The sequence below is a fragment of the Ambystoma mexicanum genome, chromosome 8 (assembly GCF_040938575.1).
Source record: "Ambystoma mexicanum isolate Mex_15411 chromosome 8, UKY_AmexF1_1, whole genome shotgun sequence".
Classification (NCBI taxonomy): domain Eukaryota; kingdom Metazoa; phylum Chordata; class Amphibia; order Caudata; family Ambystomatidae; genus Ambystoma; species Ambystoma mexicanum.
Genome location: NC_090929.1, coordinates 31654606 through 31674329, shown reverse-complemented (window position 1 = coordinate 31674329; position 19724 = coordinate 31654606). Strand labels below are relative to the sequence as shown.

Here is a 19724-nt window from a genome sequence, read left to right as displayed (position 1 = left end):
ACCCTCAACCATCTCCCATACCCCTGCCAAGACAGCGACTGAACCAGTAGGCAAAATCAACCGGAAATACCACCTAAAGACAGAGCCCAAAATTGGTAGCGGACAGCCCTCCACATCCATTACTACACCACAAGACAACCAGACCAACGCAGAACCAACTGGACATCAGCAAATAAACGAAGACTAAACAACTCTGACTCTCATAATGCCGTGCAAACGACCCATCCCGAGGGAAAGAAAAAGAAGAACGAACAAACGCTCCGGAACGGCAACAAAGAACCACAACTACAGAACACAACCCCACAGACAGGAACAAAAATCAAACCAACAATGAGAGAAGAGCCAATCCCTCTACTTAACTCCATACCTCGCTGACAAGTGGTCAACAGAGCAAACCAAACCAACACTAGAAGCAGCAACATCAAACAACCTAACAAAAGCACGCAGAAGAAGGATGACCACCACCAGAAACAACAAACACACGACCAATGAGAGAACACCTTACATCACCAAAGAAAGAAGAAATTCCAATCGACAATCACAACTCCTGGAAGACAAACCCGATGAAAACAAACACAAGACAAAAACCTAGAAGAACTATTCGAAGATGCAGACACATCGAAACCTACATCTCAACAAAATCCGAAGACGGCCCTAACAAGAAAAGCCAAACCGAACTACACCTCCAAACTCCACTGCAATCTAATAAACGCAAGATCCATGTCAAAACACTACAGAGATTTTTGACCTACTCGACTACAATGGCATTGACATCCTATTAATCACAGAAACAAAGCTGGGCGACAACTACAAAATCACACTCACTCCAAAGCTGCCTTCCATTCAACTTCAAATCCCTTCAATTAAACAGGAAAAACAAAAAAGGAGGCGGCATCGCAATAACATTCAAAGAACAACTGAAAATAAAAACAGAACCACCACAACATCCTCAACTGCAAAACCATGGGTATACACCGAACAGCGAGCCCAAAAACCAACATCACATTCATCTTGGTATACATACCACCGACATATGAGGCAGCCTTCGTCGACAACTTCATAGAAGCCATCAACCACAAACACCTAATCAACCTGTGGGACTTCAACATCTGGTCCGAAGACAGTCACGCCAACTCCGAAAACTCACTGATTGAACAACTCACTACCATGAAACTACGACAACTAGTAAAAGGGGTAACACTCAGCAGGACACACCCGGGATGCAATTTTCACAAAGGAAAAAGTCATCACCACGGCACCGCCGATACAAATACTGTGGAGCGACCATCTCATCCCATTCGTGATCTGCACCCAACCCCCTAAACTCACAACCACTATAAAAAGAAAATGGAAAGACGTCAAAGAAAGCGACCTATTCGAACAACTGAAGTTAAACAAACCCTCAACTACAGAACTAGAGCTAGCTGACCTAGACGGGAAAGCGGAGCGATTACAGAAAAGGATTGCAGATACAATTGACAAGATCGCACCAGAAAAACCATTCACCAATCAAAAAAAAGAGCAATGGCAAAATGGTTCACCCCACTATTAAGCACCATGAAAAAGGAAAACAAAAAGATCGAACTGGAATGGAGGAAAGAATACAACCCAGACAAAAAAAACACTGTTCCAGAAACAAATCCACTCATACAAGAAGGTTATTCAAAAGGCGAAGAGAAGGCATTAGGATGATAGAATCACCAGTGCCACCAACACATAAAAAGACACGTTTATCATCATTAAAGAAATGAGAAACCCACAGGCTGCGACAACAACCAAACCCCCTCAGAGAAACTATGCAACGAACTGGCATACCACTTCAAGAAAATAAAAATCATTGACATCCGACAAACCATTCAACAGAGACCAACCAACCACAACATATAACCAAACAAACCTAACTCAGAACCACAGCACAAACTCAAAAACTATCAGCAGAGGCATTCGCAATGCTGGTAGAACACAGCAAAAAAGCTGGTTCACCCATGGATCCCTGTCCCCCGGGCATCTACAAATCAATCTTCGCACAAGGAACGCCAGCAGAGTATTACAGAAACCTTCTAAACCTATCACTAGCAACAGAAACTATACCGAGGACCTTCAAATCAGCATATATCAAAACACTTCTGAAAAACACAAGTGGCGATATAGAAGACCTCTCCAACTACAGACCGATCTCAAACATCCCCTACCCGGCAAAACGCCTGGAAACCTATGTATACAAACTAACCCTAGAACAGGTAGAAAAATACCACCTGCTAGACCAAGCTCAAGTCGGCTTCAGACCAGCAAGAGGACGGAAACAGCACTACTATCCATCTGGGACGACCTAAAAAATAACGCATACTCCAACACAACCTTCAGCCCTTATTCTGCTCGACCTCTACGCAGCCTTCAACACAGTTAGCCATGACACCCTAACCAAAAGACTAGAAGACATAGGCACAACAGACAGCACTACGCTGGACTAAATCATTCCTAGCAGACAGAACAGAAACCGTATGGATTAAACCCTTCAAATCCACCTCACGAGTTAATGACTGGCGTGCCACAAGGATCCTCACTATCACCACTGTACTTCCAACATCTACCAGACCCCAGTTATCAGAATCTTCAGAAAAAATACAACATTACATGCTACAACTACGCAGATGATACTCAAATCATCTAAAAAACCAAAGACACCCAAGCCGATCATACAACCCTAATCGACTGTCTAAAAGAAGTCTTCAACTGGATGAATGCCAACAACCTGAAAATCAACCCAGGTAAAACAGAAATCATGATCATATCCAAAGACCAAGAGAATGAAACCGCCATCTCATGGCCAACGGAAATGGAAACCACACCATCTAAGGTAGTAAAAAATCTGGGAGTCCCGATGGACAACACCCTAACCTTAGAACCACAAATAAATGCAAAAGTCAAATGTTTCTTCCTCCTCCACACGGCAAGAAGAATCCTACCTTTCCTGTTCTTCACGCACAAAACACTCACTATCGTCGCCCACATCATGTCAAGAATCGACTATGCAAACAGCCTCTACCTTGGAATACCAGAATACCTCCTGAAGAAACTACAATGGATACAAAATGCAGCAGCAAGACTACTCCTCAAACTATCCAGAAGAGACCACATCACTCCTGACCTAAAAACAATACACTGGCTCCCAATAAAACAATGCATCACCTTCAAAACAATGTGCATAACGCACAGGGCAATCAGCGGACAAGGAGCAGAATTCCTACAAAAGAAAATAATCTACAAGCCAACAAGACTCCTCAGGTCAAGCAACGAAATCCGCCTGGAACTAAAAACCATACCTTAAGAAAACGCCAAAGATCACCTAAAATTCTGAAAATTACTAAAAACCTGGCTCTTCCAACACCACAGACTCAAACTAAAAAACAAAACAGAAAAGAAAAGAATGACTAAACCGGAAAGGACACTGACAAGCTCCCAGAACCGACTGAGGAGTACCAACGGAACTCTGGCGACACCCACGGAGACGGACTCAACAACCCCAGCCAATCCCATCCAACATCTTCACTCGCCCCTTAGTTACTACCAGGTACCACAGTGTTGTGGAATTGTCGGGATATTGCCAATCACCACACTGAGTTGTGAACACTGGCAGGTGCACTGGCCCTATAAGTGGGAAGGGAGGACAGGTGGGGTTGTGAGGGAGGCTGGTGGAAGTGGGAGCGAGATGTGAAAGGGACCTTGAATACCGGTCGGGCCCAGATCAGGACAGAGGCGCAGCGGGCCCCCACACCCTATTTGAAGAGATTACGCAAGCCCAACACGGCATCTCAATCTTGAGTTCACAACTAACCAATTCCACTAACAATTTCCTCTCTGTGCTTACACCTCTCAAACTCCAAATCAAACAACCACAAACCTACAGCACAACAAACCGCACAAACTTCACTACACTGTAACAAAACAAAAAACCCACAGACTTGCACAACAGTACACAACGACTACCAGCCGCAAACACCCCAGGCCCAGCCAACGGACCCACCGGGATGAGGCCGCCAACAGCACATCACTGCTCTCTTGCACTTTTCCAGCTTCCTCCCACTAACTCACCCTCCCTTCCTCTTTCAGAGCCGCCAGAGCGCCAGGGGACCACTTCGGTGGTGATAGTGCGCGGTACAAATGTCCTTTAACATTAACATAACATAGATCTACTTTTGTGATTCAAACAGACCACCAACCCTTGAGATGGTTAATGCAGATGAAGGGGGAGAATCCTAAATTGTTAAGATGGTCAATCAGCCTACAGGGGTTTTATTTTACCATTGAACACAGGTCAGGGTGTAATCACCAGAAAGTATGACCGGCTGGAGTAAGGAGATTCATCCAGGGGTGGATTAAATCCTCCTGTCCCTTAATCTGGGGGGACGAGTGTTAGGGGGAATTCTCAGAAATGTGCTAATTCCCTGCACTTTAGAGACCCCCAGCAACTTGGCTGGATTTGAGGACTTGATTTTTTTAACCTGGAGAGAGAGACCCTTTTTCCCCACTCTCTCATGTATTTTAATGTGAATTTTACCTCTCTGTTTCTTTTGGTTGTGCGGTCTGACAAACTCAATAGGCATCATCTTTTACATTGTGTTAGACAGCACCTTCAGTGCAGTGACACAGGGAAGTCTTCTAGATTTCCCAAAGGTTGAACTACCTTCTCTGGGATAAACTACTGTTCCCAGAGCAGTAAAGTGAAATTGACATTACTAACGTTTGTAACTTTCTAGACCCAGCACACACCATCCTAAAATAAGAGTGCTGGAGGAGTTACCTAGTATCCCCTTTGTCTAGTTTCTCATGGGAACTTTTTTATATTACCCATTTCTCATTGAATGGCTGTGTAAGTGGTTTTGTTTAAACCACCATGTTGTGCATTTACCGCGGGCTGCGTTCACAGCTGATGTAAAGCAACACCGGGAGCCATCTTTGTCAAAATGGCACCCAGTCTTCTTTTTTCACCATTTCTTTCTGGAAAGGTCCTTCTTGAGATTGTCTCTGTGTGCCAAACCAGGATTGGTCTCTTTGATCATTTTGCTTTTGGCGGGATTCAGGAGTGAAGCCCGCCTCTTGCTCCAGAGTGTCTGGGGTAGGCAGGAAGTGAGGGAGGTGCCCGAAACTCCCTGTGCTTAGTCTCATAGGAGACCCAAATGCACTCTGTGGTGATTGGCAGGCTGACTATCCGGGCAAGGACAGCCACCCTGCTGGGTGATTGACAGCTAGGCTTGAATGAATGGGAGAGAACTGAATAAAAGGCGAGTCCTTTGGCTTGGAAGGCAAAGTCGACCACTGGACGAAGGAACCGAAGAACTTGAAGGGAACACCTGCTGCAACTCCTGGATGATTGGTTGGCCCGGTGAAGCCCTGCTGCAGAGCCGTAACGCCAAGTTCGAATCGACAGAGGACGACTTCTCCCTTTGAGTTGGTGGGACCAATCAGCTCCATCTCGGAGCTGGTTGAATTTCTACAGAGTTGCTGCTGGAAACCGTATAGCCAGGGAGAGGAACACCAGATTGTGTGCATTGCTTTTAATCTGGCCTAGAGCATTTGGAAGATCCTCCGGACGCCTAAGAAGCGGGACTGACCAAGATTGAGTCCCCTCAACAGAGTGCGGGACCCCCGAAGCAAGGAAAGTCCATCTCGACAGCCAGGAACCGCTGTGTTGCTATTTGCGGTAGATGTCAGGAGCTGAAACACTGAACAGCCACTGAAAGTGAAGTTTGCCGGTTGCAAGTTTTGACCGTCCCAGTGCATTGCAGGTGTCCCCTGACGTCCTCCCTCTTGTCCCCACGACTGAGGCCCAGGAATAGTGAGATTTGCAGAGCTGCACAGGAACAGAAGTCATCAGCTGCATCTTTTCTCCATTTCTAAGGTACTGTTAAACAAGTCTAAGAGTACTTACCTCTTATTGTAGAGTTGCATGAAACTTCTACAACTCACAGGTCTAATCAGCTTGTGGCCCTACATTTGATTCTTCTTTTCATCAAAGACTCCTAAGAACTTGTGCAAATACATTTCCATTTACTTACCAGAGGTGCTTCACCCTACACAAGACATTTGCCCATTGACTTTGGCTTAGCCTACTGAATTGAATGACTCTTCTTGGAGGATCCAATAGTATTTGCCTGCTTAAGAAAATTTGTGGTCTCTTGTGTTCTAAAAAACCTTTGCCTTTTACCAATTCCTAAAAGTATTCTAAATGCCAACAGTAAGATATTAATGTCCCCAGCACCCTTGGTTTTGAAGTCCCCTGTGGGTGTAGTATGTCTCTGTGGGCCATCCCAATAGGGTCTTTACTGATTTAGAAACTGAGAGTGCACAGTATTGAAGTGTATTTGTACGTTACTATTCTATTGCTCTCTTCTGAAGAAGGCTTTATAACTGACTGATAAATTAATAATTGTTTATGCAAGAAACCTTGAGTGTAAGAGTTTACTTGAATACCGGGAACTGTGAATCTTTGTGTACCTCCACTACAGCTCCCATTTACCCCTCTTGGGATAAGCCTGGCTGCTCAACCCGCTTCCACAACTGTGTAGTACAACCTTATACCAAAGGTTTAGTTGCCTGTACCTGTGGTCAGAGTTGTGTGTAGTGGTCCTAGAGGGTGCTGCATACAGACCTTGCCTAACACCAGGTAGTCGGGAGTAACCGCAAGTAGAATACCACAACCTGCACAGGACTTCAGAGACGAGCCATTATGAACCTTAAGTTACAAAATGTTGCTGAAATCGGGAGCCAACAGTGTGGTGCTTACCCTAGTTCGCACTACGAAGGAACGCACTATACCCCAAGTTGCACTGGACTGCATGGATACTAGCAGTTACGCATCCGCCCACCGCGCCTTACGTGCCCGGGCATGTTCCAGGGACACAGACGAGAAGTGGGAAGGCCTAAGCACAAGAAACCGAGCTGGGCTGTTGTGGGGGAAAGGAGAGGGGGAGTCGGGGAAGTTAAGGGGGAGAAGGAGGCCTACGATTACATTTCTGGTTGGTTACAGGAGCTGCAACAAGTGGAGAGTATGGGGGAGGATCAGCATCTTGAAGAGACATCGGGGAACTTAAAATAGCGTCCTGGAATATTAGGAGTTTGAACAGTTATATAAAATAAAATAGAGCAACGGCTTATTTGAAACGCCAGAAGGTAGATATTGCCCTATTGCAAGAAACGCACCTCGCCAAAGAAAAGCTGAACACCTTGACACAGAAGTGGAGTGGGATGACGGTGGGCTCGCCATTCTCGGCATATGCCAGGGGACTCCTGATATGGGTGGTGCCAACGGTCCCGTTTACAGTCCTTAAAACCTCCCTAGACGAGGAGGGTAGAACAGTAATGGCTACAGAGATTGGTGGAAAATAGGGTGATGTGTTAGCAATACGTATGTGCCAAATCAGGACACAGCGGCATACTTCCGATCATTGTATTCCAGAATCGGCCGCTGCAGAGATGGTACATTGATATGGGGAGGGGATTTTAACTGTATGCTTAATCCGGCGGTGTATAGATCAGATGATAAATACACTCATACAGCTCCGGCCGCCAAAGCCCTGAGTGTGTTACTACAGGCATTTAAGTTATCCAATGCATGGAGAGCACTGCAACCTCAGGAGAGTATACTCCCACTACACTGCTCCCAAGGATCTCTACACAAGGCTGGATTATGTGTTCGCTGGTGAGGAAACATTGGGACAGTTCTCAGGGGCAGAATATAAGGAGAGAGTGCTTTCGTATCATGCAGCTTTAGTGGTTATGTGGCAGCTTCTTCCCCCCCTCGGGGTAGAATACCTACATGGAGGCTTAGGGTTGAGGCACTCAAAGATACAGGATTCCGAGAGACTCTAAGGGGCAAGGTAAAGGAATATTTTATACATAACACGGGTAGTGTAAAGTCAGCAGGTACATTGTGGAAGGCCTTTAAGGTGGTGGTGCGAGGGGCGGCTATGGCAAAATCGAAAGGGATGCAAGGTGTGACAGAGACCTGAGTAAAGCAGAAGCTAAACTGGAACCCACCGAGTTGGAGGAGGTTAAGTCCCGAGACAAGGCACAATAGATAACCCGTCTACAGAATGATTGCTTGGAACACTGGGACAGGCCAAGTAAGATGAGCTACAGAAGTATGTGGAACAACAACACGCAGAAGGAGACAGGCCCGGGCGCCTGTTGGCCTGGATTTACAAGAGTGAAACTAAGAAGGAAACGATTAGGGCAGTAGTGGGGAGCGATGAGACAGTTTGCACGGCTCCAGAAGGGGTGAATGACATGCATTACTTTGCGTAAAAGCACTTCTAATGGCTGTATCTGCTTAGATTCACATGCTGTGCATAGTCCGACATCCAGTGGTAACCGCAGAGTATTGCATCTGGTCTTTCGAGAATTGAAAGGGGATGTCGACATGGGCGTGCCTGTAACGCTATCTCTACGTGACGTGACGTGTAGCCAAGATCCCTCACGCGTCGAGGTCTCTCCAATTGTATTTTTTCTGCCGTGAGGGAGTCTTACGACTATTGTGAGTACAGAAAAGAGAGAAAGTAGAAAGGCGTTTATGTTCCGCCCATCCGAGCGGGGAGGAAGGGTGGGCGCATGTGAATCTAAGCAGATCAAACCATCAGAAATGCTTTTACAGTAAGTAATGCATTGTCTTCTGATGTTTGTCAAACTGCTTAGAATCACATGCTGTGCATAGACTAGCGAGCAGTACCCGGAGTTAGAGGTGGGTTGTGAGAAGGAACAGTAGAGAAAAGATGTCTTAATACTGCTTGTCCCACCTGGGAATCAGCTCTAGAGTGGGCATCTAGACAGTAGTGTTTTGAAAGGTGTGTACAGAACTCCAGATTGCCGCTTTGCAAATTGATTCAAGGGGAACATTTGCAATGAATGCTATGGATGCCCCAGTGCCTAAAGTGGAATGTGCTCTAGGCTTGAAGGGCAGTTCTCTCTTCGCAAGATGGTAGCAGAGTGTAATGCAATTGACAATCCATCTAGAAATAGTGGATTTGGAGACTGCATCTCCTCCTTTTCCTGTGGCCACTGACACGAAAAACTGATTAGGCATCCTTACTGGATGAGATCTTTCCATATAGAACATGACAGCTCTGCGTACATCCAGTGTGTGCAGGGTTCTTTCTCCCAGGTTTCAGGGATTTTGAAAGAACGTTGGTAATTCTATTGACTGGTTCACATGGAACTTGGAAATGAATTTAGGCGCAAATGTAGGGCGAGTGCACAAAACCACCTTGTCTTTGTGAACGGTTACGAAGGGATTCAGAAGAGAGAGTGCCTCCAGTTCACTTAACCTCCTAATGGAGGCAACTGACATTAAAAAGGCAGTTTTGAGGGTAAGGTTTTTAAGACTTGCCTTGTGCATGGGCTCGAAATAGCCTAGTTAATACCACATATAGGTCCCATTCAGGAGCTGGGTTAGAAATGGGAGGGTGAATTATTTTTACTCCTTCCATGAAAGCCTTAATCACTGGTATATTCCATCATGACACTTTCTGTTGTGATGTTATATATGCTGAAAGTGCCACTAAGTGTACATTTATTTAGTACAAGACTAGGCCTGAGTCAAGTAAGTGAGTTAGGTATAGGACAATGTGAGTGGGAGAGCAGTCGATAGTGTTGATGCTCTTTGAGTTAGACCATATGACAAACCATTTCCATATACTAGAATAGCAATATCTAGGTTCTGGGGGTGCCTGGAGGTCTAGTCTTGTCATTGGGCGTTTTCCAGGGTCCCGAATAGATCGATCTCTGGAAACCCCCATAGTGCGAAAACGTTGGTGACGATGTCTCTGTGTAATCGCCATTCTTACTCCCTGGGCAATGGAAAGTCTCTGCTGAGTACGTCTGCCAGAAGATTGAGTTCCCCTGGAATATGATGTGATAATAGGAACATGTTGAATTTGAGAGCCCACTTCCAAATGTTCTGAGACAGTTTGGACAGCCCTGGAGAATGAGTGCCTCCCTGTTTGTTCAGGTAGTACATGGCCGTGGTGCTGTCTGTGAGGATTAGAATAGTCTTTCCCTGTAGTTGTGTTTCGAACGCTTTCAGTGCTTTGAACACTGCAAGCAGTTTGTTAGGGAGAATTCTCATTTTATGGCTAATTTCCCTTACCTATACAGTCCCTCAGCAACTTTGCTGGATTTGAAGGGTTTGTTTTTTTCTCCTGCTAAGAGTGTGACTCTCTTTCCCACTCTTAGGCATATTTGCTAAGTGTGTTCTAGGCACATTTTTGTGATTAATGTCTATGGGGTTTTTCTCACCTCCATAGGAACCATCTTTATTCACATGTGTTACACAGCACCCTCCGTGTAGTGACACAGGGGTGTCATAGTGACCCCCAAACATAGACTCCATACCCTGGGACTGACTAATGTCTCCCAGGGCATGTAAAGTCCCCATTGACTTTACTAGTCAATTTATATAAACAAAACCAGTACAACCCATCTTATTATGGAGGTACTGGCAAGGGTTAATAGTTTTTCCCTTATGTTCAATTTTGAGAGGGTACCGTACAGTCCCTCTCTCAAAGGTTTCTGGCTGGTGGCAGTGGTTACTACCAAAAATATTTGATCGCAAATATTTCCCTATGGGATTTTCCCATTGTTCGAGGCTACCACATTTACTGACAGCCTCTAACATACTGCCGGTTGATTTTTATATTAACTTTACTCCGGTAGGTTTTATTTGCCAGAACTTTTATATACATTCTTTCTCGTGTCTTTCTCTAAACTCCTAACCCAGGTCGGGGATCCTTTGTTCGTCCTTTTGGCGGGCTTCTGCCAAGAAGCTCTCCTTTCGGCGCCACTGAGTCTGGGGTGGATCCATTGTGTAGGAGGGGGAGTAGGACCCCTGAACAGGGTTGCCTCAGCAACCCATGTCGCACTCTGCCCTGATAGGCTGGAGGGTCTCCCGTCAGGATGACCACTCCACAGTGTGAGTGATAGCTAGGCTGCATGAATGGGGATCTTTTTGCCCAAAAGCAGGGTTCTGAAGACTAAGAGCAAGACATTGCCACTGGAACTAAGAAGCCGAAGAGGAGAGAAGCCAAAAACATCTGCAACGACTGAACCACCAGTGAAACCCTGCTGCAGCGTCTCACCACTTTTCTCCACACCATGAGAGAAGATCTTCATCTGCAAGAGCCTTCTTCCCTTGAGCTGGTGGGGCCAACCAGTTTGCCAATCGCCTTCCTGGACCTCCCTTGGTCGAATCGCCTGTACCCTGTACTCGGAGACCGGATAGCCAGGCACCCGTCCACCCAGACCGTGATTTAAAGGAGCGTACCTTTTATTTGTTGGGCAGCACCGCGGCTGGTTTCATCCCTGGGCGGTGCAATAACTCGAACCTTCCTCCACGACGAGATTCTCTCTTCCTCTGCTGGATCACCCGAACTGCAGGAACTGCCAGGAACAACCGCCACCGCAGGAACCTCTTCTACATTTCAAGGTACGTTGTTCCACCAGGACGCCATTTTCGCGCGGTAGTGCTAAAGGTGTTTTAAATCCTTTACCTACCTGTTGGGTTAGCCGCCCCTATCCTCGAACATTGTCTTTCACCTTCTGCATCCACCTTTCCAAATCGTTAACCAAAGACTTGACTGCAACTACAAGAAAATGTTGCTCCTGGGCCCTTTGCCCTGTACCACTGACTCTGGCACAGGCCCATTGACTCTGGCTAAATTTGTTAGAACTGCCTTCTCTAGATTGCTTCTCAACTAGAGCTGTGTTGGTGCACCTACTTCTTATAACCACCTTTTTCTTCCCATTTTTAAAACTTGTGAAGTGCCATTTTGCTCGGTTTTCATTCAAGTATTATACATACTAAAGTACTGCCTTGCCTAAACTTGTTCACAAATTTATGGGAAGCGTTGCTAGTGTGTGTAGGAAGATATTCCCGTATAACTTGTCCTTTCCCTCCCTTGTGAGAAATTGCGAGAGTCCCATTTGTGTTTGGTTTTCACTGTGCCGTTTTGCTCAGTTTTCACTCTTGCTCAAACTTGTCTACAATTTAACTAGGGAGTTGTGTATACTTTTCTTGACTGATTTTAACTTGCTTTATTAACTGTGATTAATGTGTTGAACTAGAAGTTTGTAAAATAAATATGTATTATTTTTAATACAAAGCTTTGGTCAGTGTTTCCTTGTACCACAGTACTGCAGCCCTATTGTCTAAACCCTGAATACTGCTCATCTCCCTCTTGAGATAAGTCTTAATGCTCAGCCACAGCTACCAACTAAATCTTTGTGGTACAGACTGATACCAAAGGGTATTTATTGCTCATACCTGTAGTCTTAATCTTCTGTAGTGCTCCCTAAGGGAACTGCACAGGATTCTGCCTAACACAGTTCCAGCAGGTTTATATGGTTGGACGCCATTTCTGGCGACCACACTCCACTTGCAATTTGCTGCAGCAGGTGGGCTCCCCACCCTGTCAGGGAGGCATCCGTAGTTAGAGTGGCTTCCACTGCGGGGGTGGTGAATGATTTCCCTTTCAAGAGGTTTTCCCTCGACCACCACCGCAGCAAGAGAACTAGGGCTGGTGAGACCACTACTAAATTGTCACACTGTCCATTGGCCTGACACCACAGGTTGCTTAGCCACACTTGCATTGGGCGCATGCGCGCGTGAGGAACTAAGTAGATACATGACGCCATCATTCCCAGTAGACGCATAGCCTTGCGTACCGTCACCTCTCGACCGGCCACATATTGAGGGATTTGAAACAGCATTTTTTGAACCCTCTCAATGGAGGGGAAGACAATGCCGTCCTTTGTTCGCATTAAAGCCCCTAGGAATTGTTTGAATTGACTGGGGTCTAAGCTGGATTTCTTCTCGTTGGTAGAGAAGCACTGGCTGAATAAAAGATCTATCGTCATTGGGTATTTGACAAACACATTACGTAAGAGTCCCCTGTTATAAGCCAGTCGTCGAGGTAAGGATAAACTGGAATGGATTGCCTCTGCTGCTGTGCTGCCGCTACTGCTAGTACCTTCGTAAATACCCTTGGCGCAGATGCTATGCCGAAGGGTAGTACCTTGAACTGATAATGTTTGTTTTCTATCAGAAACCTAAAGGGTGTTGGGTAAAAGGTTTTTATATTTTCCCTAAAGGGAGAAACAGATGCATGGCAATAAGCCATTAGGGTATTGGGTAGCAGGGGGTCTTTTCTTTGGCAAATGGGGGATACCATGTCTCATCCAATGAAGCCATGATATATCACCGGTAGTTGTCTCCTTCCCATGTGATCCTCCCTCATATAGCCACCCCAGGGTCAGGCTCAGGATCAGGTAGCGGCTGCCGTCCCCTGGCCACAGGGGAGGTGGTCACCACTGGCGAATCTGTGGTGACTCCATTGGATTCATCACATCCTTCAGACATTGGGGGTATGAGAAAGCAGTAACAAAACATCTTCCCTTTCTTCCCATGTCTCCCTCAACATGTCTAACACATCACAGGGTTCCCTACCATACAGTAACTCAAAAGGTGAGAAACCTAGGGAACACTGGGGAGTTTTTTGGATGCCAAAAAGAGCCCAAGGTATCATCACTTCCCTGTTTTTTCCATCTGCCTCGACTAGTTTCCTAAAACCACTTTTAAGGGTTGTATTAATAGGGGATGGTACACTGAGGTCCGGAGCATCTGGATCTGAAGGACTTGTTTTATTTCAGTCATCAACTTACTCAAAGTTAGTACCCTGATCCGTAAGTATCTCTTTAGGTAGCCCAGCTGGGAAATAAATGGTATCAAGTGTTTCAAAATGTGTTAGGATGTGTTGTTTCTTCGTGGAAAGGCCTCAGGATATCTAGTAGCATAGTCTAGGACCACTGGGATAAACTGATTGCCCAATTTAGAAGGTTCAAGAGGACCAACTATATCCATTCTAAAACAGGAAGAAGGTATGCCAATAATGGGAAAGGGGTGGTGGAGCCAGCATTTGGGTACTAGTCTTTTGACATAAGGCACCGGTGGTAACAAAATTGTTTACCTCAGCGTAAACGCCAGGCCAGTAAAACCTACTGATCACCTGCCCCTGTATTTTAGATGTTCCCAAGTGTCCCCCAGTTAAATGAGAATTGGCAATCTCTAATGTCATTCTTCTGTGTGATTTTGGTACAAGTTGAGATCTAGGGGTACCTTCTTGGTTAACATAACCCCTATAGAGCAGGCCTTCCTTTCTTCATCTGGGATCGTCTGAAGGAAGGCTTCAGCTAATATAGGGCCATTTTGTTGAGCAAACGCCAGGTTGGAATGATTTCTGGCTCCTCATGCAAATTAGGTCTTAGTATCTCAGCTGAGGGTATTGGTTCTTTGTTGGCCTTTTCTCCCCTATCAGTATTGTCCATTTCTGCAGTCTCTACTATGTTTGGGAATAATGTTTTCTCTAGAATTCCTTGTGCTACCTTTTCTCTCTCTTTAAAATATGGGTGTTTCCTGTTATTTTGGATTAGTACTTTCACATCACCTCTATAACACGGATCCACCACCCCAGCCAGACCGTCTAGGCCATGCCTCAAAGTCTGTCCTGACTTGGAGGGTAATCTTATATACGTTCACTGTAGGGGAATCAAGACCAAATCTGTGGAAATTAACACCTGCTCTCCTGGTGATAGCACTTCCTCCAGACTACTAGCTAGGTCAAAACTAATAGACTCTTTAGTGGCTGTTGTTGGATTGGAAGCCATTGAATCCATTTTGTGAATGGAAGGATCCCACACAGTTTGTGTCAGCTGAGCCACATCCCACTCCAGACACTGTATGTGAGATATCAGGAGTAAGACTCGGACACAGAGGCATAGTGTTGATTGCTATAAACTTTTATTAAAATAAATGGGTTGGAGAAATGCCAGTCTTTCCCTAACTCTAGGAGGGTTTCCCTGCTTCAACAAAACTAACTATTTCCTCTGTCAAAATGTCCAAAGTAAAAGGTCTTCCATCCCATGTCCAAAACCCTACACTGACCCTCACATGCTAAACCTAAAGTGCAAAAGGTCTTAATGTTCTCTAGCTGCCACTTGCAGCTGTAGTTCAGGAGTGGATCTCAAGGTTCCAAAAGGGTGTCAAAGAAACAACCAAAGGTTCCAGCATCATTGGAAGGGGTTTCCCTTCCCCAAAATGTCTTCGTTCTTTCACAGTTCACAGTCTCATAAGTGTCAAGAGGCTGTTTGCCGCCTCTCAGCCTTTACTCCATTTTCAAATCTATGGTAAGGATTTCGTATCAAGATGTTGTCCTTTCTTCTCCTTACAATCACTTCCTTCCAAGGGACTTATTTCCCTTCCCCTAGGTTTCACACATCCGCAAGGTTTCCTTACTTTCCCCTCTGGCTTTTTTTCCGCACAGTTCAGGTGCTAGTCTCCTGACTCATGAACAAAAAAAAAAAGCCGGCCTGGTGTACTCTCCTGCCATGACTTTGCCAATGTAGTAAAGCTCTCACATGTTAATATTCTTTTCCATTTGAGTATAGATCATTTGCCCGCCTTTCATTCACAACTTCACGTGCTGCCAGGTTTCCTGAGGGCGGGTTCTCCCAGGCTTTCCAGTTACTTTCAATTGGTGTGCAGAGTACACCTTGAAGCATCCTGGTGCCCCCAATCGCCCTGTGTGGGCTCACCGGTCTCTCCTGGCTGCTTCAGCGGTCTGCGCATTGCCCAGCAGCAAGCTTCGTGTTCTGGCCAGCGTCGCAGGCTCCCCCCGGTCCTTGCACTGCAGCGGTTCTCCCAGTAGAGCATCTCTTGCTCCTTACTTCCACGCAGTGGACCTCTGGTCTCAGAGCCTCCTCTTCTGAACCTACCATGATCTCGCCTGCTCTCTGGTCTGCTAGGCGTAACTCTGGTTTCCCAACCAGTTTAGGTATGGTGCGTCTGCATCTTCCCAGCTTACTGGGTGTTTTAAAGTTCCCGGCATTGGTCAGTTGTTCGGAACAACTAGCCTGTACTGTGTGGTTCTCAGCTGGCATGGTAGTTATTACTCAGACCCTCTTCCTCGTCCCAGTAGGCCCATAGAAACAAGTGTGTGTTTGTCTACAGTGTTTAACAAGCAGTTCCAGATTACAATATGCCATACATAGCTGAGAAGGCAACGACTGGTGACATATCTCACAAGGGGGGGGGGAAGGGGTATGGCAGGTCTTCTAGTGAGAGATCTTCACCCCCATGTGGTCCTCCTGCAGATAGCCACCCCCAAGGTCAGAGTCAAGTAGTTTCTGCCCCTCCCTGGCCACATGGGGGAAGACTTTCACAGGGAAGTTAGTGACGACTTCACTAGATTTGTTACAATATACTGTGTGGATCTTTACGGTATATTTATCTGCAATCAGCAGCACCTCTTTCCTGCTAAGAGTGAAGCCAAACTGTGATGCCCCCAATATTATTGTGAGCCCTTGGACTAACTGGGTAGAAACTATGCATATCCTATAAAAGTTGGTTTTCGTGAACCCCTCACCAGAGGATTTCAGAAAAACTTAAGAATTCCCATACGCTTATACCTACACCACATCTTCACATAACATCCCACTGTTCATTTGACACCACTTTCCGTTCCACAACAACATATTTCCTGACAATAGCCCTCGGACAGCCCTACGACTGTATAACTCACATTGTTTCCTCCACTACCGAGGGCTCGAAGCAACTGGGTGAGGTACGGAAAGACATTCATCTGGATAGCCAAGCTGCCCATGCGCCGGATCACGGGGCTGGCTCCATCAGGATTTAAGGTGTGCCGCAGCAGAGCCCATGCCAGCAGCACTGGTGCATGATGAGGGATGTCTCCAAACGTTAACAACAAACGGTCCATGTCCTGATGTGAAAGGAAGAGAGAGTAAGTGTGATCGAGTTAGCAGCTGTTAATATTCCCCCTAACACCCACCCGCAAATAAGAGTTAAAGGCTCTCGGGCACATGGATAGGAAACTCATCCAACCAAACTACATTTCACTGAAAAAAAACTGTTTGCATTTACTTGCAAAAAGTACTTTGAATAAGTATTTGACCAAAACTAAATCATAGGTTTTGAACCCTTCTAACAGTCGAGGAAAGGATAGTGATAGATATAGGAGACAAGAAGAGCAACTTGTCAGTTGACAGATGTTTTCATACACAAGCAGAAGAACAAGTTACTTCTTACCTTGTAGCGTTCTTTCGACGGGATGTTCCTCCGAGGTATTCCTCATCTTAGATATATCCTTCCAGCTCTGCTGGCCTCGGAAAAATTTTTCTCTAGAGGGCGCTGCGCGTCGACGTCCCTCGAGTCGATGTCCCTCGACAGCCGCCGTATCGACGCTCGACGTCATCCTGCCTATAAAGGCCGCGCGCAGCGTCCGTTGCTCAGTTCCGTTTTGTAGCCCACAGTATTACTGTCTGGACTAGACTAATCACCCTGAAGGAGCATAAGCTGCAACAACAAGGGAAGTAGAACTGCGGGGATGGATGGGAGGGTCGATGAGGAATACGTCGGAGGAACATCCCGTCGAAAGAACGTTACAAGGTAAAAAGTAACTTGTTCTTCGAAGGGATTGTGTCCTCCGACGTATTCCTCATCTTAGATAGGCTCCCATAGCAGTATTCTATATTCGGAGGAGGGAGTACTGACTTCACGCTGTCTTCTATTGATGAATAGAATGCAGTACAGCCCTTCCAAACCTAGTCTCTTGACTGGAGGAGGAATCCAGATTGTAAAAACGTGTAAAGGTATGGACAGACGACCATGTAGCGGCCGCACATATGTCTTTAACCGGCACGCCTCTTTTGAGGGCCGATGAAGCTGCAATACCTCTGGTCGAATGAGCCCTAAGGTTTTGAGGGGGCTCTTTCCCTGCCAGTTTATAACATTCCAGAATGGCTAGAATGATCCATCTGGAAATGGTCTGCTTAGTTATTGGTAACCCCAGCTTGTGACCTGCGTAACCTACAAACAGCTGGTCTGCCTGTCTTATCCTGGCTAGTCTACTAATGTAAAAACTTAAAGCCCTCCTAGGGTCTAGTTTGTGTAACCTCTCTTCCTCTTTCCCCGGGTGAGGAGGAGGATAGAAAGATGGTAGGGTAATCTTCTGAGTGATATGGAATTCAGAAACCACCTTTGGGAGGAAATTAGGCTTCACTTGCAGGACAACTTTGTCTTTGTGAAAGATTGTATGAGGGGGTTTACAAGAAAGAGCTTGTAATTCGCTCACCCTTCTAGCAGATGTAAGTGCTATTAATAAAACAGTTTTAAGGGTAAGGAATCTTAACGAACAAGAATGGAGAGGTTCGAAAGGTGTACCCATCAGGAAAGTTAGTACTAAGTTTAAATCCCATAGGGGAACTTGGAATGGTCTTGGGGGATAAACATTGGTTAACCCCTTTAGAAACTGTATTACCAAGGGTAATTTGAAATAGGATGGTTCTTCCGCAGTACGCTTAAAGATGGATAGCGCTGCGAGATAGCCCTTAATGGTGCCAACTTGAAGGCCTGAATTTGCCAAATATAGTAGGAACGACAAAACCATTGGTGTACCACATGAAAATGGGTCGATATTCTGTTCTCTACACCAGCTGCAAAATCTGTTCCAACGGCAGCGGTATAAAGACTTTGTTGCTGGCCTCCTTGCCGAAAGCAACACCTCCATAACATCATCAGGGAGGTCCCAATCCTTGTACCTCAGCCGTTCAGAAGCCAAGCGTGAAGGTTGAGGGTTTTGATGTCTGGATGGAGAACCTGACCTCCCTTCTGTGAGAGTAGGTTCTCTCTGAGAGGAAGTCGAATTGGAGGGCAGATGGACAAGTCTAGAAGGTCCAGGTACCACGTTATCCTGGCCCAATCCGGGGCAATTAGGATCATGGTTCGCCAGAATCTTCTCAACCTCCTGATCATTTGAGGAATGACAGGGACCGGTGGGAACGCGTACAGAAGCGGAAACTCCCAGTCCACTATCAACGCGTCTCCCAGAGCTCCTCTCGGAGGAAATTCCCTTGAGCAGAACAGGTCGCATTTCCTGTTTAGGCTGGTGGCGAACAGATCTACCTGAGGGGTTCCCCAAAGGGCGAAGATCTCTTGAAGGACTTCCTGAGCTAGCTCCCACTCGTGGGAGACTGTGTTCTGCCTGCTCAGAGCGTCCGCTGTCAAGTTCTTCTCTCCGGCTAGGTGAACTTCCGATAGAGAGATTCCTTCTTGGATTGCTCAAAACCAGAGCTGCATCGCCTCTCTGCACAGGGGTAGTGATCCTACGCCCCCTCTTTTGTTGAGGTAATGCATGGCCACCGTGTTGTCCGTCATTATCAGGACGTTCTTCCCTTGTACAGCTGGCAGGAACGCCTTCAGCGCAAGTCTGATGGCTCTCAGCTCTAACAGGTTGATGTGTAGTCTGGACTCCGATGGAGACCAACAACCGCTGATGGTCAAGTCGTTGGCGTGGGCTCCCCACCCCGTGAGTGAGCCATCCGTGACTACTGTTATCTCCGGCCAGGGTTGCCAAAACTGTTCTCCTTTCAGAATGTTCTCCTGACAGGCCCACCACTGAAGGTCTCGAGCCACCCTGCCGGGAACCTGAAGAAGATCTGTCATTCTCCATGAGAATTGTGACCACTGAGTCCTCAGTGCCCACTGGAGGGATCTCATTCTCAGGCGAGCCTCTGGCACTAGGAAAATGCAGGATGCCATGAGGCCTAGCAACCTCAAAAAGTCGAAGGCTGGGAGACGTTGGGCATGTTCGAACTTGGTA

The 19724-nt window shown here is 46.3% G+C and overlaps 1 protein-coding gene across 4 annotated transcripts in view; it reads right to left on the bottom strand.

Annotated features, from left to right (window-relative positions):
• NUP188 (nucleoporin 188) overlaps positions 1-19724 on the bottom strand; it is a 1828090-nt gene that overhangs the window by 1238848 nt on the left and 569518 nt on the right. For all 4 annotated transcript variants that reach the window (XM_069609202.1, XM_069609203.1, XM_069609201.1 and 1 more), the window contains exon 11: positions 16626-16826. In XM_069609202.1, the coding sequence (XP_069465303.1) occupies positions 16626-16826 (201 nt within the window). The remainder of the gene's footprint in view (positions 1-16625; positions 16827-19724) is intronic.